Source organism: Hoplias malabaricus, chromosome 2, assembly GCF_029633855.1.
Source record: "Hoplias malabaricus isolate fHopMal1 chromosome 2, fHopMal1.hap1, whole genome shotgun sequence".
NCBI classification, from domain to species: Eukaryota; Metazoa; Chordata; class Actinopteri; order Characiformes; family Erythrinidae; genus Hoplias; species Hoplias malabaricus.
The window spans coordinates 69,049,255-69,067,531 of record NC_089801.1 but is presented as its reverse complement, the minus strand read 5'-3'; the positions used below and the strand labels follow the sequence as shown (position 1 = coordinate 69,067,531).

The following is an 18,277-nucleotide window of genomic DNA, read 5'->3' as shown; positions in this document are numbered from 1 at the left end:
TTGGCAACTCAAAAGTGTCTGTAAGTGTGAGTGTGCGAGTGTGTGTTGCCCTGTGAAGGACTTGCGCCCCCTCCTGGGTGTGTTCGTGCCTTGCGCTTAATGATCCCACTGTGACCCTGAACTGGATAAACGGTTACAGATAATGAATGAATAAATGAATTAATAAATGTAATATTTGTACAGTTTATTATTTTTATTAATAAAAACCTTGTATAATTTTCTTAGTGTTTTACAAATTAGACAAAATCAAGCTTAGAATTGACATAATTACACTGCATTTTGTTTTAATTAAAATCTTAGCCAGGCAATATCTTACATTTTTGTAAAATTCATATCTCTAAAAAAAAATATTTTAGTGATTTTTTCCCCCAGTTAAACAGAGCATAGAAACCCGTTTGTTGATGAAGCTGATAACCAAAAATTTGCCTTTCAACTTTCTTCCAAGTATAGATCATTTAATATTCAAAGTAGATTTATGATCTAGATTTACAATCTATGTCGTCAGTGTTGTCTTGTCCAACTTACAATAGCACTGCACAACTAATAATCAGAAGGCAAGTTCAGTGGCGCTGAGGGGGAATTTCCCTCTGGCATGTATCTATTAAACTGTGTGCCGAGTGTGGGAGGGGCTCTTCATGTTCTTGCATGATTTGTATATATCGGTTAAATACGTTTGAAGATAATTTCAACTCTTGTGTTGCGTCATGTTTGATCACCAGATTCATAAATCATAAAATTCCAGTCATACAGCCAAGAAATGTGGAAATAAGTGCCATTGAGATATCAAATCTTCAAAAAAAAGGAAAAAAAGATGATGGAAGGATTAAATTCTAATACAATTTCAAAGGAAAATATTTATATTTAATAATATTTAGATATTTAATAATAAAAGTACAATAGGATACAAGCATGATTTAACCCAAGTGTAGAATGCTAATAAACTACTTTTACAAAATTACAAAATTCCTTGGATTAGATTAGATTCAATTTACAATATTTACTGACAAGTCTGAGTCTATATACCTGAATTGAATATGAGTTTTTCATCTATTTGAAGGCCACAATGTGTGATCCTTGGGCAAAACAAGACATTTTCAAGGCATCTACAAATACATACAGTAAATCGAACCATACTCTATATTCTCCATACATACACAATGAATTCTTTCTACTGGAACATCCAGAACCCTTCAGTGGTGAATATAGATACTCCTGGTAGTGTGTGTCAGGGGTCATTTAATATTTCTATTTATCACTTGGCTGCCATATGCGCTGGCATGTTAAAGCGCTGTGCGGGCAAGCAGCTGTCCATGAGGACTGCACACTTTATGCCAACATGCCACTGGAAGTTGTACACTCTGCAAAGGGCTGCGCCAGCAAGCCAGCAGCAACCACAAGAGGGAGGGAGCAAGGGGGACGTTTAGTTCAAAATAGTTCCAGATTTTACGAATATATTATCAGCTTCACCAAAGACTTGGTAGTATCCTGTTGATAGTTATTTGTTGTAGGATTACTTTGATTTGGGAAATAATCAAACATTTTTTTTATTAGTTATTGTACTGATCTTAATTTTTAAAACTGGACATGTTCAATATTTATTTTTATTGTATTTAATTAATAAATAAAATGTCTAAGCTTGGCAGCACTGTGGTGCAGCAGGTAGGTGTCGCATTCATACAGCTCCAGGGGCCTGGAGGTTGTGGGTTCGATTCCCGTTTTGGGCGACTGTCTGTGAGGAGTGTGGTGTGTTCTCCCCGTGTCTGAGTGGGTTTCCTCCAGGTGACTGTCTGTGAGGAGTGTGGTGTGTTCTCCCTGTGTCTGAGTGGGTTTCCTCCAGGTGACTGTCTGTGAGGAGTGTGGTGTGTTCTCCCTGTGTCTGAGTGGGTTTCCTCCAGGTGACTGTCTGTGAGGAGTGTGGTGTGTTCTCCCTGTGTCTGTGTGGATTTCCTCCGGGTGACTGTCTGTAAGGAGTTGGTGTGTTCTCCCCGTGTCCGCGTGGGTTTCCTCCCGGTGCGCCGGTTCCCTCCCACGGTCCAAAAATACACGTTGGTAGGTGGAAAAAAGTGTCCGTAGGTGTGAGTGTGTGAGTGAATGTCTGAGTGTGTGTGTTGCCCTGTGAAGGACTGGCGCCCCCTCCAGGGTGTGTTCCTGCCTTGCACCCAATGATTCCAGGTAGACTCTGGACCCACCGCGACTCTGAAAAGGATAAGTGGTTAGAGATAATGAATGAATGAATGTCTAAGGTTATAAGAAAGCTACATTTTAAATGCTAGTATAAGTGGCTTTCTGCAAGATGAATGTACTTTCTTGCTGGACAATTATTTCAGTTGGCTTCTTGACTGAAACTTCTCTAACATTGCATAACAATTATATTGTTTGTAAAACTAAAAAAGGGCATCCCTTTCTAAAATAACCTAAAACAAATTTACAGTTGTTCAAAACTGGCTGGTACTATTTAAATTAAACTTATTATATAACAATGCCCTTTATTATGTAATATGACCAACAGACTATAATAATGCTAAGTGATCTATCATTGTTGTGTCATCTTCATAACCTCAATATTTCATGTCAAAGCCTAGACGAAGTAGACTTGTCAAGTCAGAGGGACAAACATTTAAGGCATTTTCCTGACAGAAACTATTAACTCCCCATCTAAGCACCCACATGTGTCGATCTCATGACATTCTGCCTTTCACTAATTCGGTGAAGATAAGCATGGGAACTTGTCAGGCCACACTACAGGAATTTCCAGTTATGTACAGTGCCGAAAAGCCAATAGCTCCAAAATTCAAGGAGATTGTTCTACTGTCTGCTGCATTCCAATAATGAAAACAATGTAAACATAGATTGTAAAAGGCTGGTACAGTCAGCTAGTGTGTGAACGAACACCTTTTTCGTGACAGATCCTGCAGAGGAGAAAACACAATCAAAACCATCACTCTTCCTAGTGCCAGAGTTTGTTAATTAAGCAGCACAGAAGCATTGTGAAAGGAAAGACTTGTTCAAACAAACAAGACAGCAGTCACCCAGCGTGACTGCAGGTTTGCACGGCAAGACGAGGTGACATTGCAAAGGAGCAAGACACGCCCAAAAGAAAAGATAGAGAAAGACAGAAAAAAAAAGAAAAAGAATGAAAGTGTAAGGCGTGTGGGTGTGTGGACAAAAATTTTCCACTGATGTTCTCAAACACAACACTCCCATTCCAATTTCAGGTTTCTAGCAATTTGTTTACCTGCATTACATATTTTATACATCATACGTCTTTGTAATTTTATCGCTTGCCATGTCAAGATTTTGGAAAAAATCCAGTTGGAAAGGAATCAAACTTGTGTTTATTTAGCTACACAGGACAGTTATGTTCATTTATAAAGTTTACAGGAAATCACATTAAACTAAAAAAAAAAGAGATGGTTTGAGCTCAGTCTGAGAAATGTTTTAAGGATGTATTTACAAAAAAACGTTTTAGAAATGTAATAAATTCTAGTGTTTGTTAGCAACATTAGCCTTGTAGCTCCACTGCTAAAGAGGCAAACTTTAAACACCCGAATGCCTTTGCTGATCGACTGCATTGAAGATAACTGTGTAATTTTCATATTTGGAAAATTATACATTAAATAATTGGCTATTATTTCAATAATCTAAAATGCCTTCTATGGTTCCTCTCCCTTTGCAAAGTTCTGTGCAGTTTCAAATCAAGGGTCCAACAAAGAGATCCTATTAGGTATATTCCAATTTAATGTATTGCTCCCATTTGAAATTTCAACATTTTTTGAGTACATTTTGAGTATTTTTCAATACAATCCAAAATACAATTACACAGAGGACACTACTAATGTAAGGCTACTAACTGCTTAAAATTAGCACACTGAACACCTGGTCTCAAAGCGCTAAATAAAACCTGACAATTACTAAACTTTATAGAGCACTTTTTGCATATTTAAATCTATGCTTTTAAAAGCATAGATTGGGGTTGACCACTGCAACCCCAAAAGACACTAAAAATCATTCTGAGACATTTGCTTTGATTAGCCTTGATCTTGCTAAATGGAGCCTTGATCTTGACACAAGCTATGAGACTATTCAACTACACCCCTATGGTGCACATATGCTACAACCTACTGTCCCACAGCCCCTCAAAAATATGCCAAGTCAGCTGTTACCTCTCTGTGGCTCAGGAGCCGTTCCAAATCGGCAGCCATGTTGTTTTTCACCTGCATCAGTGCTGCCTTCTCTTTCCTCAGTGCACTGGAGATGTAAAACACACAAAACAGATGTAAATTATTTATTTTCATTCAAATAAGCTCCAGTAAGCAATTTATACTATTCTTAGTGATTTACTCCATTAATATCTGTATTCTCAATGTTACATTTGTCTTAAATTAATTTATATTGAGTCCAAGGTTACAAAACCTTATAAATAAGTCACACTATATTTAGAAAAATGTTTATTTGTTTACATTTCCTTTCCTAAAGTCAACTTTTAGACATTCCTTGTCAAAAAAGATATTTTGAGTATGGAACAAAACACAGTCAGGGTAAACTGACCATTATTCTTACCAAACATAAGGCAGATATGGATTGACCATTTTTAAAATAAATAAATAACAGGTGTTCCCCTACGGTCTCTATCTAACCATTACATTTAGAGATAATACACTGATAAATAGCAAGAAAGGAATGAATATAGGAATGTATACAACCCAGCATACCTAACTAAGCTATGAATCTAAGCCATCTGTCTGGCTGTCGTCTGTCTTTCCAATTTCAACTGTCCAACTGGTATTCTTCTCAAATTAAATATAGGTGCTGGACATAGCATAAGCAATGCAATAAAAATAGCCCCAAACTTAAATAGATTTCACTTGAGAATCCCCAATGCTTTAATTTTTAATAAAAGTCCAATTGTAATAAAAAAGTGCTGACAAGACAATCAGATAAATATAAGCATGAAAAAGGAAAAACATTTATAATATACATCCCTAATTCCAGGGCAGTTAGATTTTTCTAAAGCAAAAATTACTTAAATGACAAACAATGCTATAAAAAAACCAAAACCCAACAATTTTTTTAAGGCTTTGTCTTTTTCTTGCATTTATGATCTGTATTGCAGATGTTTGAATTGCATAATTTCAACCCACCAACTAGCCTGGCGTGTGCAATGACAGGGGCAAGTGTGCAATCTATAGAAAATAAGCTTTTAGCAATACCCCCACAATATCAGCGGTCAATAAATAAAGCAGACACACCTCTGACCTCTGAACCAGGAGATGTTCGAGATGAGGTGAACGTTTTACTGTCAAACTGTCATACATCAATATTTTAGGCAATGGTGGATAAAAGTATAAAATCTACAAGTTGTTTGCAAAAACTGGTAAGGCAAACTATGGGTTCATCCTGAATCTTGAATAGCCCCTTTGGGACAATTGAGAAGACAACTTGAGCTAACAGGCTGTTTCCTCAGTAAAAAAAACAATGTGATGGATCAGTAGTCTACCCTCCAGCATGACCCATTAGGTTTGAGTAGCACAGGAGAAGACCTGTCTACATTTGTTTGCTTACTGAGTAGGCAGCAGGGAGGAAAGGACGTATTCTGAATGCGTGAGAAACAAGCTTCTGTCTGAGATTTAAAAAGTGAAATCACAGGCAAATGCATTTGTTTAATTACCTCTATATCTTTACACTACCTGGGGCTATATTAGAGAAAGATACTAATCTTTTCAGTAACCATAATGATAATTTCAAATTATCAATAGAGGGCAACATCTAAACTAATATAATGTAACATTTTCATACTTTCATTATCTCATTTCAAACATGAAATAAGACTGTATGGTATACATCTTTCTGCAAATTATTTACATGATAAATAAACCCTTCTGTTTTCGGATTGGTTATTTTCTTAAATTAAAAAAAGCAATGTGTCGAAATACTCTGTTGAAACAAAAGAAGGATATATGTAAATCAATGGGTTTTTTCACCTTTGTGTCCATAAAAATCGGCATGTTTTTAAACAGCTTAAACAGGCAAGTAGAAACTTGTCTCTCAGCTGTGCATGTGTCGTGAGTTCCGATATCAAATCTTGTGAAAAAATCCCAGCATGAAGTTCATTAGAAAGATTCTTTATTATTGCCCCTGGACTTATACCTTCTATAGCAATGTGATCATGTTTCAACTGACATTTTTGTGTAGGCAAATAAATTTTCATGGGGTTATGCCCAAACAAGACGTAAGCTATGTCGCCACAAAATGCAAATGGTCCTACGGTAAGCGCAGGTTTTCAAGAGTTCCTGAGAAAAGATGCAATGTACTAACAGGTGCACAACATGACTTACTTGGCACTTCACTGATGCAGGACAACGTCAATATCAGTTAATTACTCGAATAATAAGAGCAATCCACATTCACCCAGCAGTTTCCCAAACCACAGTTGCAAAGCTAGAAATTCTTGGTGCATATTGAAAAACATTTTTCCTCAAAGGCAAAGACACACAAAGGCACACGGGAATACACAGGGAGGCTGAATGACAGGCTGACTCATCTGAATTTTCAACAACAAGCCTCAGAGCTGGGAATTCAACAAGATTTTAAATGCAGAACATGACTGTATAAATACTAGCCCTTATCCAGAGTTCTACAAATTCCAGGTATAACAAAAAAACAAATATGGACGCACATAGTGGAATGTCAATGGTTCTGCTAACTACAAAGTGATTTGGGGTTATTTATTTATTTATTTATTTTTTAGCAATTTCTAAGGGTCACTGCAATAAACCCGACTGATGAATCAAGTTCTGTTTGACACTGCAACTAATCCATCCATGCTCTGACCACAAATCGTTGATATGTTCTTTCGTAGCAGGAACATAGTCTGGCTTGAGAACACAACATTTTCAACTTGAACTTCAATGCTATGAAGCAACATTACAGAAGTCTACTGTACGTTAATATAGTATTTCGATGAAAAAAAACATGCATTGTAGCTCATCTTTAGGTCTTATGGAATATTTTCCAACTCTGGAAATCCAGCCACAAATGAATACATTTATAGAAGAGATTACCTCACATCCTCCTCCAGCTGCGAGAGGCGCTCTTTTTGTGACTGAATCTGCGAGTCCCGCTGACGAACCGTTTCTATTAGGTAACTGTACGGCTGCTGGGACTGCTGAAGAAGCTGATTGGCTGTCTGTAGCTGAAATAGATAAATGGTTATTGGTAGAGAAACAATACTTTTAAATTAGTATTTTTAAATTTAATTTCCAGTAGTTTTAATACACCAAAAGACAGCCAAGTGATCTTGGAAGATAACATTAACTGACAAACATATTGGCTAGAAAAACACCCATAATAAACCATAACTCGAAATCAGAACGTGAAGCCAGGTATGCCTCTTATACTGCTGGTTACTGAAGACTGTAATGTAGCCAGCTACTGAACTGTCATCAACATGAACTATGCTGAAATACCTGTGACTCTCAGTCTTATTCATTCTAATAATGCATTTAACATTCAGGACTTAACATTTATTTAATTGAGTTTCAATTTATTTAAAGCATAGCCCATGAGTAGCATCTCATTTCACTGGGTCCAATGAATTAATATAATTTACAGTTGCAAAAGCATTATGCATTAATAAGCTATAAATCATTCATTCATTCATTATCTGTAAGCGCTTATGCAGTTCAGGGTTGCGGTGGGTCCAGAGCCTACCTGGAATCATTGGGTTCAAGGCGGGAATACACCCTGGAGGGGGCGCCAGTCCTTCACAGGGCAACACACACACTCACACATTTACTCACACCTACGGACTCTTTTGAGTCACCAATCCACCTACCAACTTGTGTTTCTGGAGCGTGGGATGAAACCAGAGCACCCGGAGGAAACCCACTCAGACACAGGGAGATCACACCAAACTCTTCACAGAGAGTCACCCAGAGGAAACCCACTCAGACACAGGGAGATCACACCAAACTCCTCACAGAGAGTCACCCAGAGGAAACCCACTCAGACACAGGGAGATCACACCAAACTCCTCACAGAGAGTCACCCGGAGGAAACCCACTCAGACACAGGGAGATCACACCAAACTCCTCACAGAGAGTCACCCGGAGGAAACCCACTCAGACACAGGGAGATCACACCAAACTCCTCACAGAGAGTCACCCGGAGGAAACCCACTCAGACACAGGGAGATCACACCAAACTCCTCACAGAGAGTCACCCAGAGGAAACCCACTCAGACACAGGGAGATCACACCAAACTCCTCACAGAGTCACCCGGAGGAAACCCACTCAGACACAGGGAGAACACACCACACTCCTCACAGAGAGTCACCCAGAGGAAATCCACGCAGACACGGAGATCACACCAAACTCCTCACAGACAGTCACCCGGAGGAAATCCATGCGGACACGGAGAACACACCAAACCCCTCACAGACAGTCACCCGGAGCGGGAATTGAACCCACAACATCCAGGACTCTGGAGCTGTGTTACTGCGACACCAATTTATTTATATAGCGCTTTTTACAACTGACGCTGTCACAAAACAGCTTCACAGAATTAATATCAGAGCAGGTAACAATGCAAATCAGAAAGCCCCATTCAAGCAAACCAAAATGTTTTGCTACTTAGCCATGTGTGGTGTGTAGGAAGCTGAGTTTTATAGCTGGTCAAATATTATGACTATAATTAATCCTAATTAGGTCTAATCACTGTTTTATCACAAGCTGTAATATAATTATATTTAACCATGTACTTTATGGGGGAATGTAAACGGGCAGTAAGACACCATAGGGCTGGACCATAAGCTATAGATGAGACTACCTCTGAAGGTGGGGTTAAGCCTGCATGGGTGGTAAGATGAGCAACAAGTAATAGAAACTTCTTAGTTTCAGAATGATTCACGCAAAGTGCCAATCAATCAAAGCCCATGACTAAAGTCTAGTTTGTTGGTGGACGCCCTTCTCTTCAAGGGCTGAAGACCATGGAGATTACGCAGTGAGCTTGTCTGATTGGGTAAGGACCTATTACCATGTACAATGATGGGTCACATGTCTGGTAAACGTGAGGTGTGTAAACACAAGGTCAAAGCACGGGCCAAAGAAAACATGTCAACACAAAAAGCGTTTAAGCGAGGCTTACTATTTGTGTGAATATCGAGCATGACAGATATGCGCGGCTGTTATCCTTACTCTTGATTATGTTTTTATTTTTTTCCTTATTTAATAAGCCCTCTTTAGGCTCACATATTGTACCTAGGAAGAGCAGAGAGTGCTGAAGTGCCAGCCAAGTTCTTTCATAGCTTTTTTTTTTTTTTTTTTTAAAGAAAATGCAATTACCCATTCCTCCCTCTGGCCATTCACGATTACCCTAGTGTGTGAGAACAAGTGCTTGCACTATCAGTGTCTTCTTGCAAAGAACAGCATACCTATAAGACTGCGTTGTGTCCCGGGACGACAATCATTACCTTGGCCACAATCTATCATTATGTTTTATGTGTATTAGGAAAATAACATTCTCTACCTTTCTGAAATTTTCAGATCATAACACAAGGCACAACACGAACCCTAGAAACATGTGCCCTGTTCCAGGTGAGCAACGTGTGTCAACTTGTGGCAAGTTTTCAGTCCAAGTTGACTTTGGGCAACTACTCTACAGGCACAGAGTGGTGTGGAAAGGTTAATTTAAAAAAAAAATTTGGAACAGCATTAAACACCTGTTATGTAGTAATCTGATAAAATTAATTTTGTTATCTTAAATGAGAAAGTTTACTTCTGTAAAGCACTGATGTAATAAAGCTGCAACAGTTGCTGAAAAACAAATAAATGTGCACTCAAAACTGTAAACAATTCCAAATATATGTGGCAGAACCTCTCAGTGTGTGGTGAAGTTAGATATTATTGAGGTAAAACAATATGCGTCTGACTCATTCTCAGAGCCGTTGTGAACATTTGGGAGTTTCTGCATGATCTTATCAAATGAAGGTGGTCTCCTGGGGTTTGTTTAAGTTCTTCAAGAACACGAAATCTGAGAGAAAACTATTCAACTATGTATGACCAAAACTGAAACTGAAGCATTTCTTATGCACAAGCCACAGTTGTAATTAACATCATGGCTTACACAATGCATTTATACAGCACTGTGCTAAAGTCTCAGGCATCTAAGAACAAACAGGCAGAGCGCCTGCAGGAGAGCAAAGGTGAGGAATAGGGTGTATATATATGAGAGATGGAAGTGGACGTGGAAAAGGAGACAGAGAATGAGTGAAAAAGATCAAGAAAAAAGCAAAGAGAATGTGTGAGAAAGAGATTAAGAAAAGTAAAATATAGCATGAGGAAACAACAGATAGAGCAAAAGTGAAAGAAGATAAAAAGAGAGATGGGCAGCAAAAGAAAAGTTAAGCTCTGCACCTCTTCAGTGATCTGCTTTGTGTGTGTGGATTGTCTCTCCAGGTCTCTCCTCAGCAGTGTGTTCTGTTTCTCCAACTGCAGAACTCTCCGTGCCAGATGAACACTACACACAATATTGAGATATATATATATATATATATATATATACATACACACAGGGGTTGGACAATAAAAGTGAAACACCTGGTTTTAGACCACAATAATTTATTAGTGTGGTGTAGGGCCTCCTTTTGCGGCCAATACAGCGCCAATTCGTCTTGGGAATGACATATACAAGTCCTGCACAGTGGTCAGAGGGATTTTAAGCCATTCTTCTTGCAGGATAGTGGCCAGGTCACTACGTGATGCTGGTGGAGGAAAACGTTTCCTGACTCGCTCCTCCAAAACACCCCAAAGTGTCTCAATAATATTTAGATCTGGTGACTGTGCAGGCCATGGGAGATGTTCAGCTTCACTTTCATGTTCATCAAACCAATCTTTCACCAGTCTTGCTGTGTGTATTGGTGCATTGTCGTCCTGATACACGGCACCGCCTTCAGGACACAATGTTTGAACCATTGGATGCATTTAATGAAGATTGGCCACAAGGCTGCTCCAATTTAGCCATGACACCTCCCACAATAAAATGACAGGTGTTTCAGTTTCATTGTCTAACCCCTGTGTGTGTATATATGTACACACACAGTACGGCCCAACCAATGATCAATAACACTGGTAAACACTGGCTGATTTCTTTTTCGCTTTTTGGTCTTAGGATTGAAATTCTCAGTTTTCAATAAAAGGGAAATTTCTTTCACTGTTATGCCTCTGAGGTCACCAATATAAGACACTGAGAAATGTAAGCAACACCAGCTGGAGGAAAGACAACAGCATCCAGAAATATTTCTAGTCTTAGCCATTAATCATTTGAGTCTAAGTGTGAAAACTAAAAAGCCTACTTCTAAGTAAGGGATAGTTTAACTAAGACTATTAGAGTCTAACATCAAATTATAAATACAACACTATAAGGGCATTACTATTTATCATATTTTAGCCCATTAAATTAATATTACCTTTTAAAGTCATAAAAGCTAGTGTTTATACTTTAAATTTAAAGTCAAATTTTAAAGTCAGGCCATACGTAGAAATTTAAAAACCAACACACATTCAAACACTCAAAAAAAACAAAAAAACAAAAAAACAGCAGAGCACTGCTTTCAAAGGAACGTTGGCCTCATCAACTCTAACCTCTGCTTCAGTCTCCTCTTGGCTGTCGTCGGCACATTTGCTCCATAACCATACGAAAACAGCACCCTCTCTGCCTCATCCTCATTTTCCACTACAAGAAAAAAAACAAAAGAAGGTAAAGAAACATTGTGGGCTTAAGTGTTTGGATTTCTCTTAGACCACCCACCAGCAAGTCCAGAAGCGGTGAACTCAGCTAGGTTTATAAACTATTATCTGTTGTTTAGAAAGAGCTGAGGTATTCTAATTATGCTTAAAAATAAATCTTTTTAAAAAAGTGAATGTGAAAAGGAAACATGTGGTGTCTCGAACAAATGCAAGTGAATGCATGGCAAACTGGACCTAGTAAACTGTAACTGTAATAGTTAGAAAACTAGTAATTCCATTGGAGGATGGGTTGGGGGGCTAATAAAACATGGCCAAAAACAACCAATGAGCCATCTGTCTGTTTGACTGTATATATAGCTTAATTGGAATAAGAAATTCATGATCTGTGCATGCACTGAAGGCTTAGTGGTCTCTTCTGAGTGCATTGAAGCTCTTAATGTTCAGTGTACTTTAAAAAAAAACATCTAAACAGCGGAATGACTGGTGTTTTGCTGCCACATTAAAGGGGCCATAAAATAAGGAGACTGTTACTACACTAGAAATGAATTAAACCTACAAGAAAAACAGTAATCAATGGTTTAGTTTTGATTCTACCCTGTTTCATGTGCACAAATGCTCAGTGTCAACAGTGTTATGGATTAGGGTTAGAGTGAGTTTTGGGTTACGCATTGGTGAAAAGCTGAATTCAGTTAGACAAAGTGAGAAACTACAAAGCGTCTGCAGCAGACCATCAAACCTAATGGTCACTAATTCAACAATGTCTCACAACTTCTTCAAACTGTTGTTTCTGGAAACTCGCAACAGACTGCTGATGGAAAAGTGAATCAACATCAGGATTCTCACTCTCGGCTGCCTGCATGGTCACATCGTCCAGCTCTTTCTCCAGCTTCTCGTAGGTCTCCAGCTGCTTCTCTTGCTCAGCACTCTGGGAACGCAGCTCAGCAATGGATTTTTCTGCCGATGCCTGTAGTGTGTAAAACTCCTTCGTCAAAACCTGTCAAAAGGAATGAAGACTTACTTATAGGTACAAATCACAACATTATGTACAAATGGGATTTCCAGTTGCTTTAATTTTTTATAATCACCACCTTAAAAAGGGGGCCTTACATAGATACACACCTAACGGTGTATCCTGGACATCAAATAACGACACAATTATCAATCAAAGCTTATTAGTTTTATACAAGCATACAGCATTCTTAGAGAATGAGATGTGTTAATTGTCCAGAGAATCTGGCAAAAACAGAACAGGCTTATTAATTAATACGTACTTTTACAGTTTCCCAGAAGGAGTATTTCCAATAAAATGGGATATTGTAAGCTGCTGACAATGAGTGTACTGTCACCACGACCAGTGCCAACTGACGGTGGTATGTAAGCACTGAACCAATACCTAATAAAATGTGCTTCCAGAGCAGTAGAAGACATTACTGCAGCAAATAGGTACTGATACTCTTAATTTAAGAAGAAATGTTAGATGTGAGGGCGCTTTCTCCCTGAGGGAGTCTCACTTATGGCTTGCTTAACAGAGGTCTGCGCCCAAAGCTGATGACGACAGTCATTGCAAAAATGTCAATATTCATAAAGTTATATTGAACTAAAATGTGCAAAAGGCCTGGAAGCTTATTCACTTTCACAATAGAAACAGCAATTAAATATTTCCACCATATTGTGCAGATTTATTGAGTCGGTATCTATGAAGTTTAGGACATATAATGCAACACAAATTCTTGGCTGACAGCCTCATACCTCCAGTTTCTTCTGATGCTTCTCACATTCTATCTGGCAGAGGCTGAGGTTCTTGGCAGTTTCCTCCTGAACCATGTGAGCACGCTCCACTTCAAACGCTTTCAGCTTTATCTGGTTGTGCAGATCAGATACTCTGCTGTCAGAAGTCATCTGCAGTTGCCTTAACCTGCCCACAAACACCATATACAATAATGTATCAAAAATAAATTACACACTTATCCACACATACATTCAGTTTTGAGTTGATAATATTTATCTATGCCCTGCACAGCAGCAATATGCTCAATGCAATATGTATGTGTACAGTATTCAAACCTATTCACTCTAGAGAGGTGATACTTATCTAGGCAGTATACATCACAAAAACATACCCAATTCATATTCACAATACTCGCACATTGATATGTACTCCAGAGAGGTGATATTTATGTATATCCCAGTCTTTGGGGTTGTAGGGATTTACATTTACATTCAGCTTATGACATATTGTGGAGAAATAACAACCTGCTGAAAACAATGTGAAATTACTGTGTCAAGACCTGTATTACCATGGCTATAAACAAGCAAACGCATCCATGTGGACAAGAAATTATACAAATTGTGTAGTATTTGTTCATGAACCAAACAGAACACAAAAAGAATTTAGGTCAAGGAAAATAGGGCAGTGACATACTGCTCTAATGTTAGGCAAATGCTGTATTCCACTTAACGTTGATGCAGTTTTTATATCTTACCTTCTTCCACTAGAAAAGTCCAAACATGCCCTGGAACATCTGACAACAACCCATACAAAGTAAATACATTTTAATTTTAATGAGGCTTTTTTCCCCAATTTACAAGTTCCTCAATGATTAACCAATCAAATCTTTAAATGAAAGATGACGATACAAAAGCGATACAATATTTGAAGGTAGCTTGATCAGTGGCTGACACAGAACCAGAACTAGTCAGCATATTGGTCCACTTAGAGGACACATGTACCTCTTGTTCTTGTTGTGTTCTAGTAATGCAATACATACCTATTACAAAAGAATACAAATTAGCTCATTTAAATAATTTAAATTGTATGATAATCAATTTATAAGACACTGACTAACATACTGCCACTAGTCTGCAACATAAACACAGTAACCAATGCCTATGCATATGTAAGCGATCCCTGCTTAAATGTTCACTTATTACGGGTGTCAACTTTCAGACATCACTTTAATGTGTATTTAGTGGATAGCTTGTCATCTCCAACAAAAAAAGAATGCAGCACTACTCGTTCAGGCCTTTTTAGGTGAGACAACGTCCTACATCTATGATAACAGAAATGCCAGCTTAAAAATTTTTTACTTTTCAAATTTCATGTGGTTATTTATCAAAATAGATTCAACCTGCTTTGATTAACATATATCTCAATTTATTCATTAGATTTTATTTCTTCGGTAGGTAGCCGATAATGTAGAAACATGTCACAATGGAAAGAGAATGGCACATTTTTGGGAATGAGATTTTTTTTTATTTATTATTATTACAATATAACAACACAAACAGAAAATAAATAGCCTATAACACTAATAGTTTGTGTACATGGTGATCCAGTACAAAAGTGGAGTGTAGTAACTTTTTGCATGTACACTGAAATAAACAAATGCTGCACCTAATCCATGTACCGATATATTATATTGTGCTTTTATCAGTCAGTATCCTCTTTTGTAAGTCGCTTTGGATAAAAGCGTCTGCCAAATGCATAAATGTAAATGTATCCATTTTTTCCCCTAACAAACCTGATCTAAATCTGAAGGAATTAGTGCATGTTTCATGTAAATAATAGTCAAATGAGGCCTATTGGGCTGGTGTTTAATTTCTTTCACTGAACCCAATTCATAAAGTGTGATCAAAGGTTTGCTACTGAAGGGTTTGAAAGTTTCATAAATCAGAAGATGAAAAGTTCATGCATCATTCAGTGGACCTAATCTTTGCTCATTTTACCTCAATCTGTTGAATAGGGCTCACTGCATCAGCTTTATCACTGGATAAAATGACACTATAATTAAGTGTTGGTTTTGCGGTTACAAAATAAACAGACTCTTATTCAGGCCAATAATACAAAATCTATGAAGTAAAGGCTGTGAATCCTGATATAAAACCACCTGTACAATAAGAGATTAAGATCTGACAAGGTAATCTTATCTGATTAGTGTTGTACATGTAATGATCAATAAACAATTACTGACGTACCATGATGCACACAGAAAATATTTTATTGTTATAATTGTTTAACCAAATATACTGTGTAAGAGGTGCTGGGTCCTTGAAAAGTGCTACACATATGTCATTAAAAAAACAAAAACAAACCTAATGCCATATCTCAGAAATGTTAACCGTTGGGAAGACAATGCAAAAAAAAAAAAGCTCTCTTGTGGTTGACGTAATTTTTCTCTACATAAATTTCTCACACTGAACCCTCGATTAAGTTTTGGCTACTCAGCCTGACGCAACACCACCACCTACGATTTCCCTTCTTCATTTTCATTCTCCCTTGACAAAACAGTGAAAGTGGTGGAACCAGTCAGTTGCAGATGGAGCCCTATTGTGGGGTTTATGAGGCAGGGATGGGGCGACAGCGGTAAAACAGCATCTGTTCCTCCAAACCCTGCCCTCTAAAGCTGGCTACTGGATGAATGTAAGCTATCCATGTCCCAGAGAAGGAAAAACGTGGGGTATGCCCAACAACTGTGCGTCGAGGATCTGCTGGAATGCAAGGCATGTGCCTGGAGTGCAGTGACACTACAAGCATCTGACATGGGCAAATAAGGTCTAGCCTCTAAGAAAGAAAGTAGAGCAGGGAAACAACCCCAGAGAGGGCCACAGGCATACATACACATACACACAAACATACACACACAATACCATGACAAAATGATGCAGAGATATGAGACAGTTATGGCAGTGTTTACAGTTCCAGTCCAAAATTTAGACATGTCTGATTAAATGTATGTTTTTTCAAAATCTTAGATTAGTTTGATCAACAGGTTTGTGCTTAAATGAGTGAAATTACTTTTTAATATTTTCTAGAAAAATTAAAAAAATTATGCGTGTAGGATATTATTACTTCATTTTTTAAATGTTACAGTTTAAAAAGAAATGCTTAGACAAGCCTAGAATTCTAATTTAAAAGTTTGGAAGCCCTGCTTTCCATAATATAAATGTTTGAAAGTTATTAAAAAATATATTAAAACCATTTCCAAAAAGCTTTACAGAACTGTAGAGCACTCTATAATTACTGAGAAATCTGCATTACACTGAAAAAATATGTTACATTAAAATTAAACAGTGAAATGTCTAATATTTGAAAAAGGGTGAGCGTGTTGAGGTGGATATTCAGGAACTGTCAATAAATAATAATTATTCATTCATTGTCTGTAACCCGCTTATCCAATTCAGGGTCGCGGTGGGAACACACACGGAAGAAGGAGCCAGTCCTTTACAGGGCGAAACACACTCACACATTCACGCACACCTACAGATAATTTAGAGTCACCAATCCACCTACCAACGTGTGTTTTTGGACCGTGAGAGGAAACCGGAGCACCTGGAGGAAACCCACGCGGACACAGGGAGAACACACCACACTCCTCACCAACAGTCACCCAGAGGAAACCCACGCAGACACAGGGAGAACACACCACACTCCTCACAGACAGTCAACCGGAGGAAACCCACACAGACACAGGGAGAACACACCACACTCCTCACAGACAATCACCCGGAGGAAAGCCACACAGACACAGGGAGAACAGACCACACTCCTCACAGACAGTCACCCAGAGTGACCCACTCGAACCCACAACCTCCAGGTCCCTGGAGCTGTGTGACTGCGACACTACCTTTTGCACCACCATGCCACCCAATACTAATTATTACTATTATTATTATTATATTAGAATTTATTTATATAATAAACAATATTTTATAAAATTTTCTACTATAATATATAAGAACATCTTTCCCCCACCAAGGTGTGTTCCTGCCTTGCACCCAGTGATTCCAGGTGGGCTCCAGAACCACCGCGACACTGAACTGGTTGAGCGGTTACAGACTATGAATGAATGAATGAACACCTTGATGTTCCACCCAGTAAACATCTTAAAAAACTCTCGTGTTAAATGTAGTGTTAAGTTCTGTTTAAACATTAACTCTGAATAGTTTTATTAAAAAGTCCAAACTGGTACTGTATATTCTGATTAGCTAGCTCATTACTGCATTGGCAACAAACAGAAAAGTAAACAAAAAAATGAGTTACCAGCCCAGAACGATGCATGCAACAAAGAAATAAAACAAGCTTAATGTTGATTAAAATATAGCCAAATGTCTATGTAAGGAGTGCTTTTGTATTACCAGCATGGAGCCAGACAACTTAAGTGAACATGCAGATTGTGTATATTCCAGAGGTTGTACTATGCCAGGCCTCAGGCACAGTTTAGAGGGTGGAGTGAGGCAGCCCGTGCATTACTGAGTATGACCTGAGGGGCTTTCCTCACATTTTTTACACCTGTCATCCCTCACTAAATCACAGCCACCTGCAGTCAACAAATCTCTTTAACTTACCAAATAAGATTACAATAAGGTTAATATATAAAATATACAAGATCTATTACTCATTCATATTTATTTGTTTTTAATTATATTTCTATTATTCTATAAATCTGCAAAGTGGCTGTAATTCTATTCTTCACCTAACTATTTAGTCTAATAATCAAAGCTAGGCCAAACAGTTGTATCTTTTATGACACAA

General features: G+C 38.1%; 1 protein-coding gene across 3 annotated transcripts in view; it reads right to left on the bottom strand.

The window, feature by feature from the left end:
* The window catches only part of pibf1 (progesterone immunomodulatory binding factor 1), a 34,009-nt gene that overhangs the window by 1,704 nt on the left and 14,028 nt on the right, over positions 1-18,277 (bottom strand). For 2 of the 3 annotated variants that reach the window (XM_066660011.1, XM_066660009.1), the window contains exons 11-17: positions 13,495-13,660; positions 12,589-12,739; positions 11,641-11,731; positions 10,414-10,516; positions 7,062-7,192; positions 4,164-4,248; positions 951-2,196 (exon numbers count right to left, since the gene is read on the bottom strand). In XM_066660011.1, coding sequence (XP_066516108.1) covers positions 1,615-2,196; positions 4,164-4,248; positions 7,062-7,192; positions 10,414-10,516; positions 11,641-11,731; positions 12,589-12,739; positions 13,495-13,660 — 1,309 coding nt within the window. In that variant the 3' untranslated portion in view covers positions 951-1,614. Of the gene's footprint in view, positions 1-950; positions 2,197-4,163; positions 4,249-7,061; positions 7,193-10,413; positions 10,517-11,640; positions 11,732-12,588; positions 12,740-13,494; positions 13,661-18,277 lie in introns of those variants that run through there. The other variant, XM_066660012.1, reaches the window with a different exon arrangement.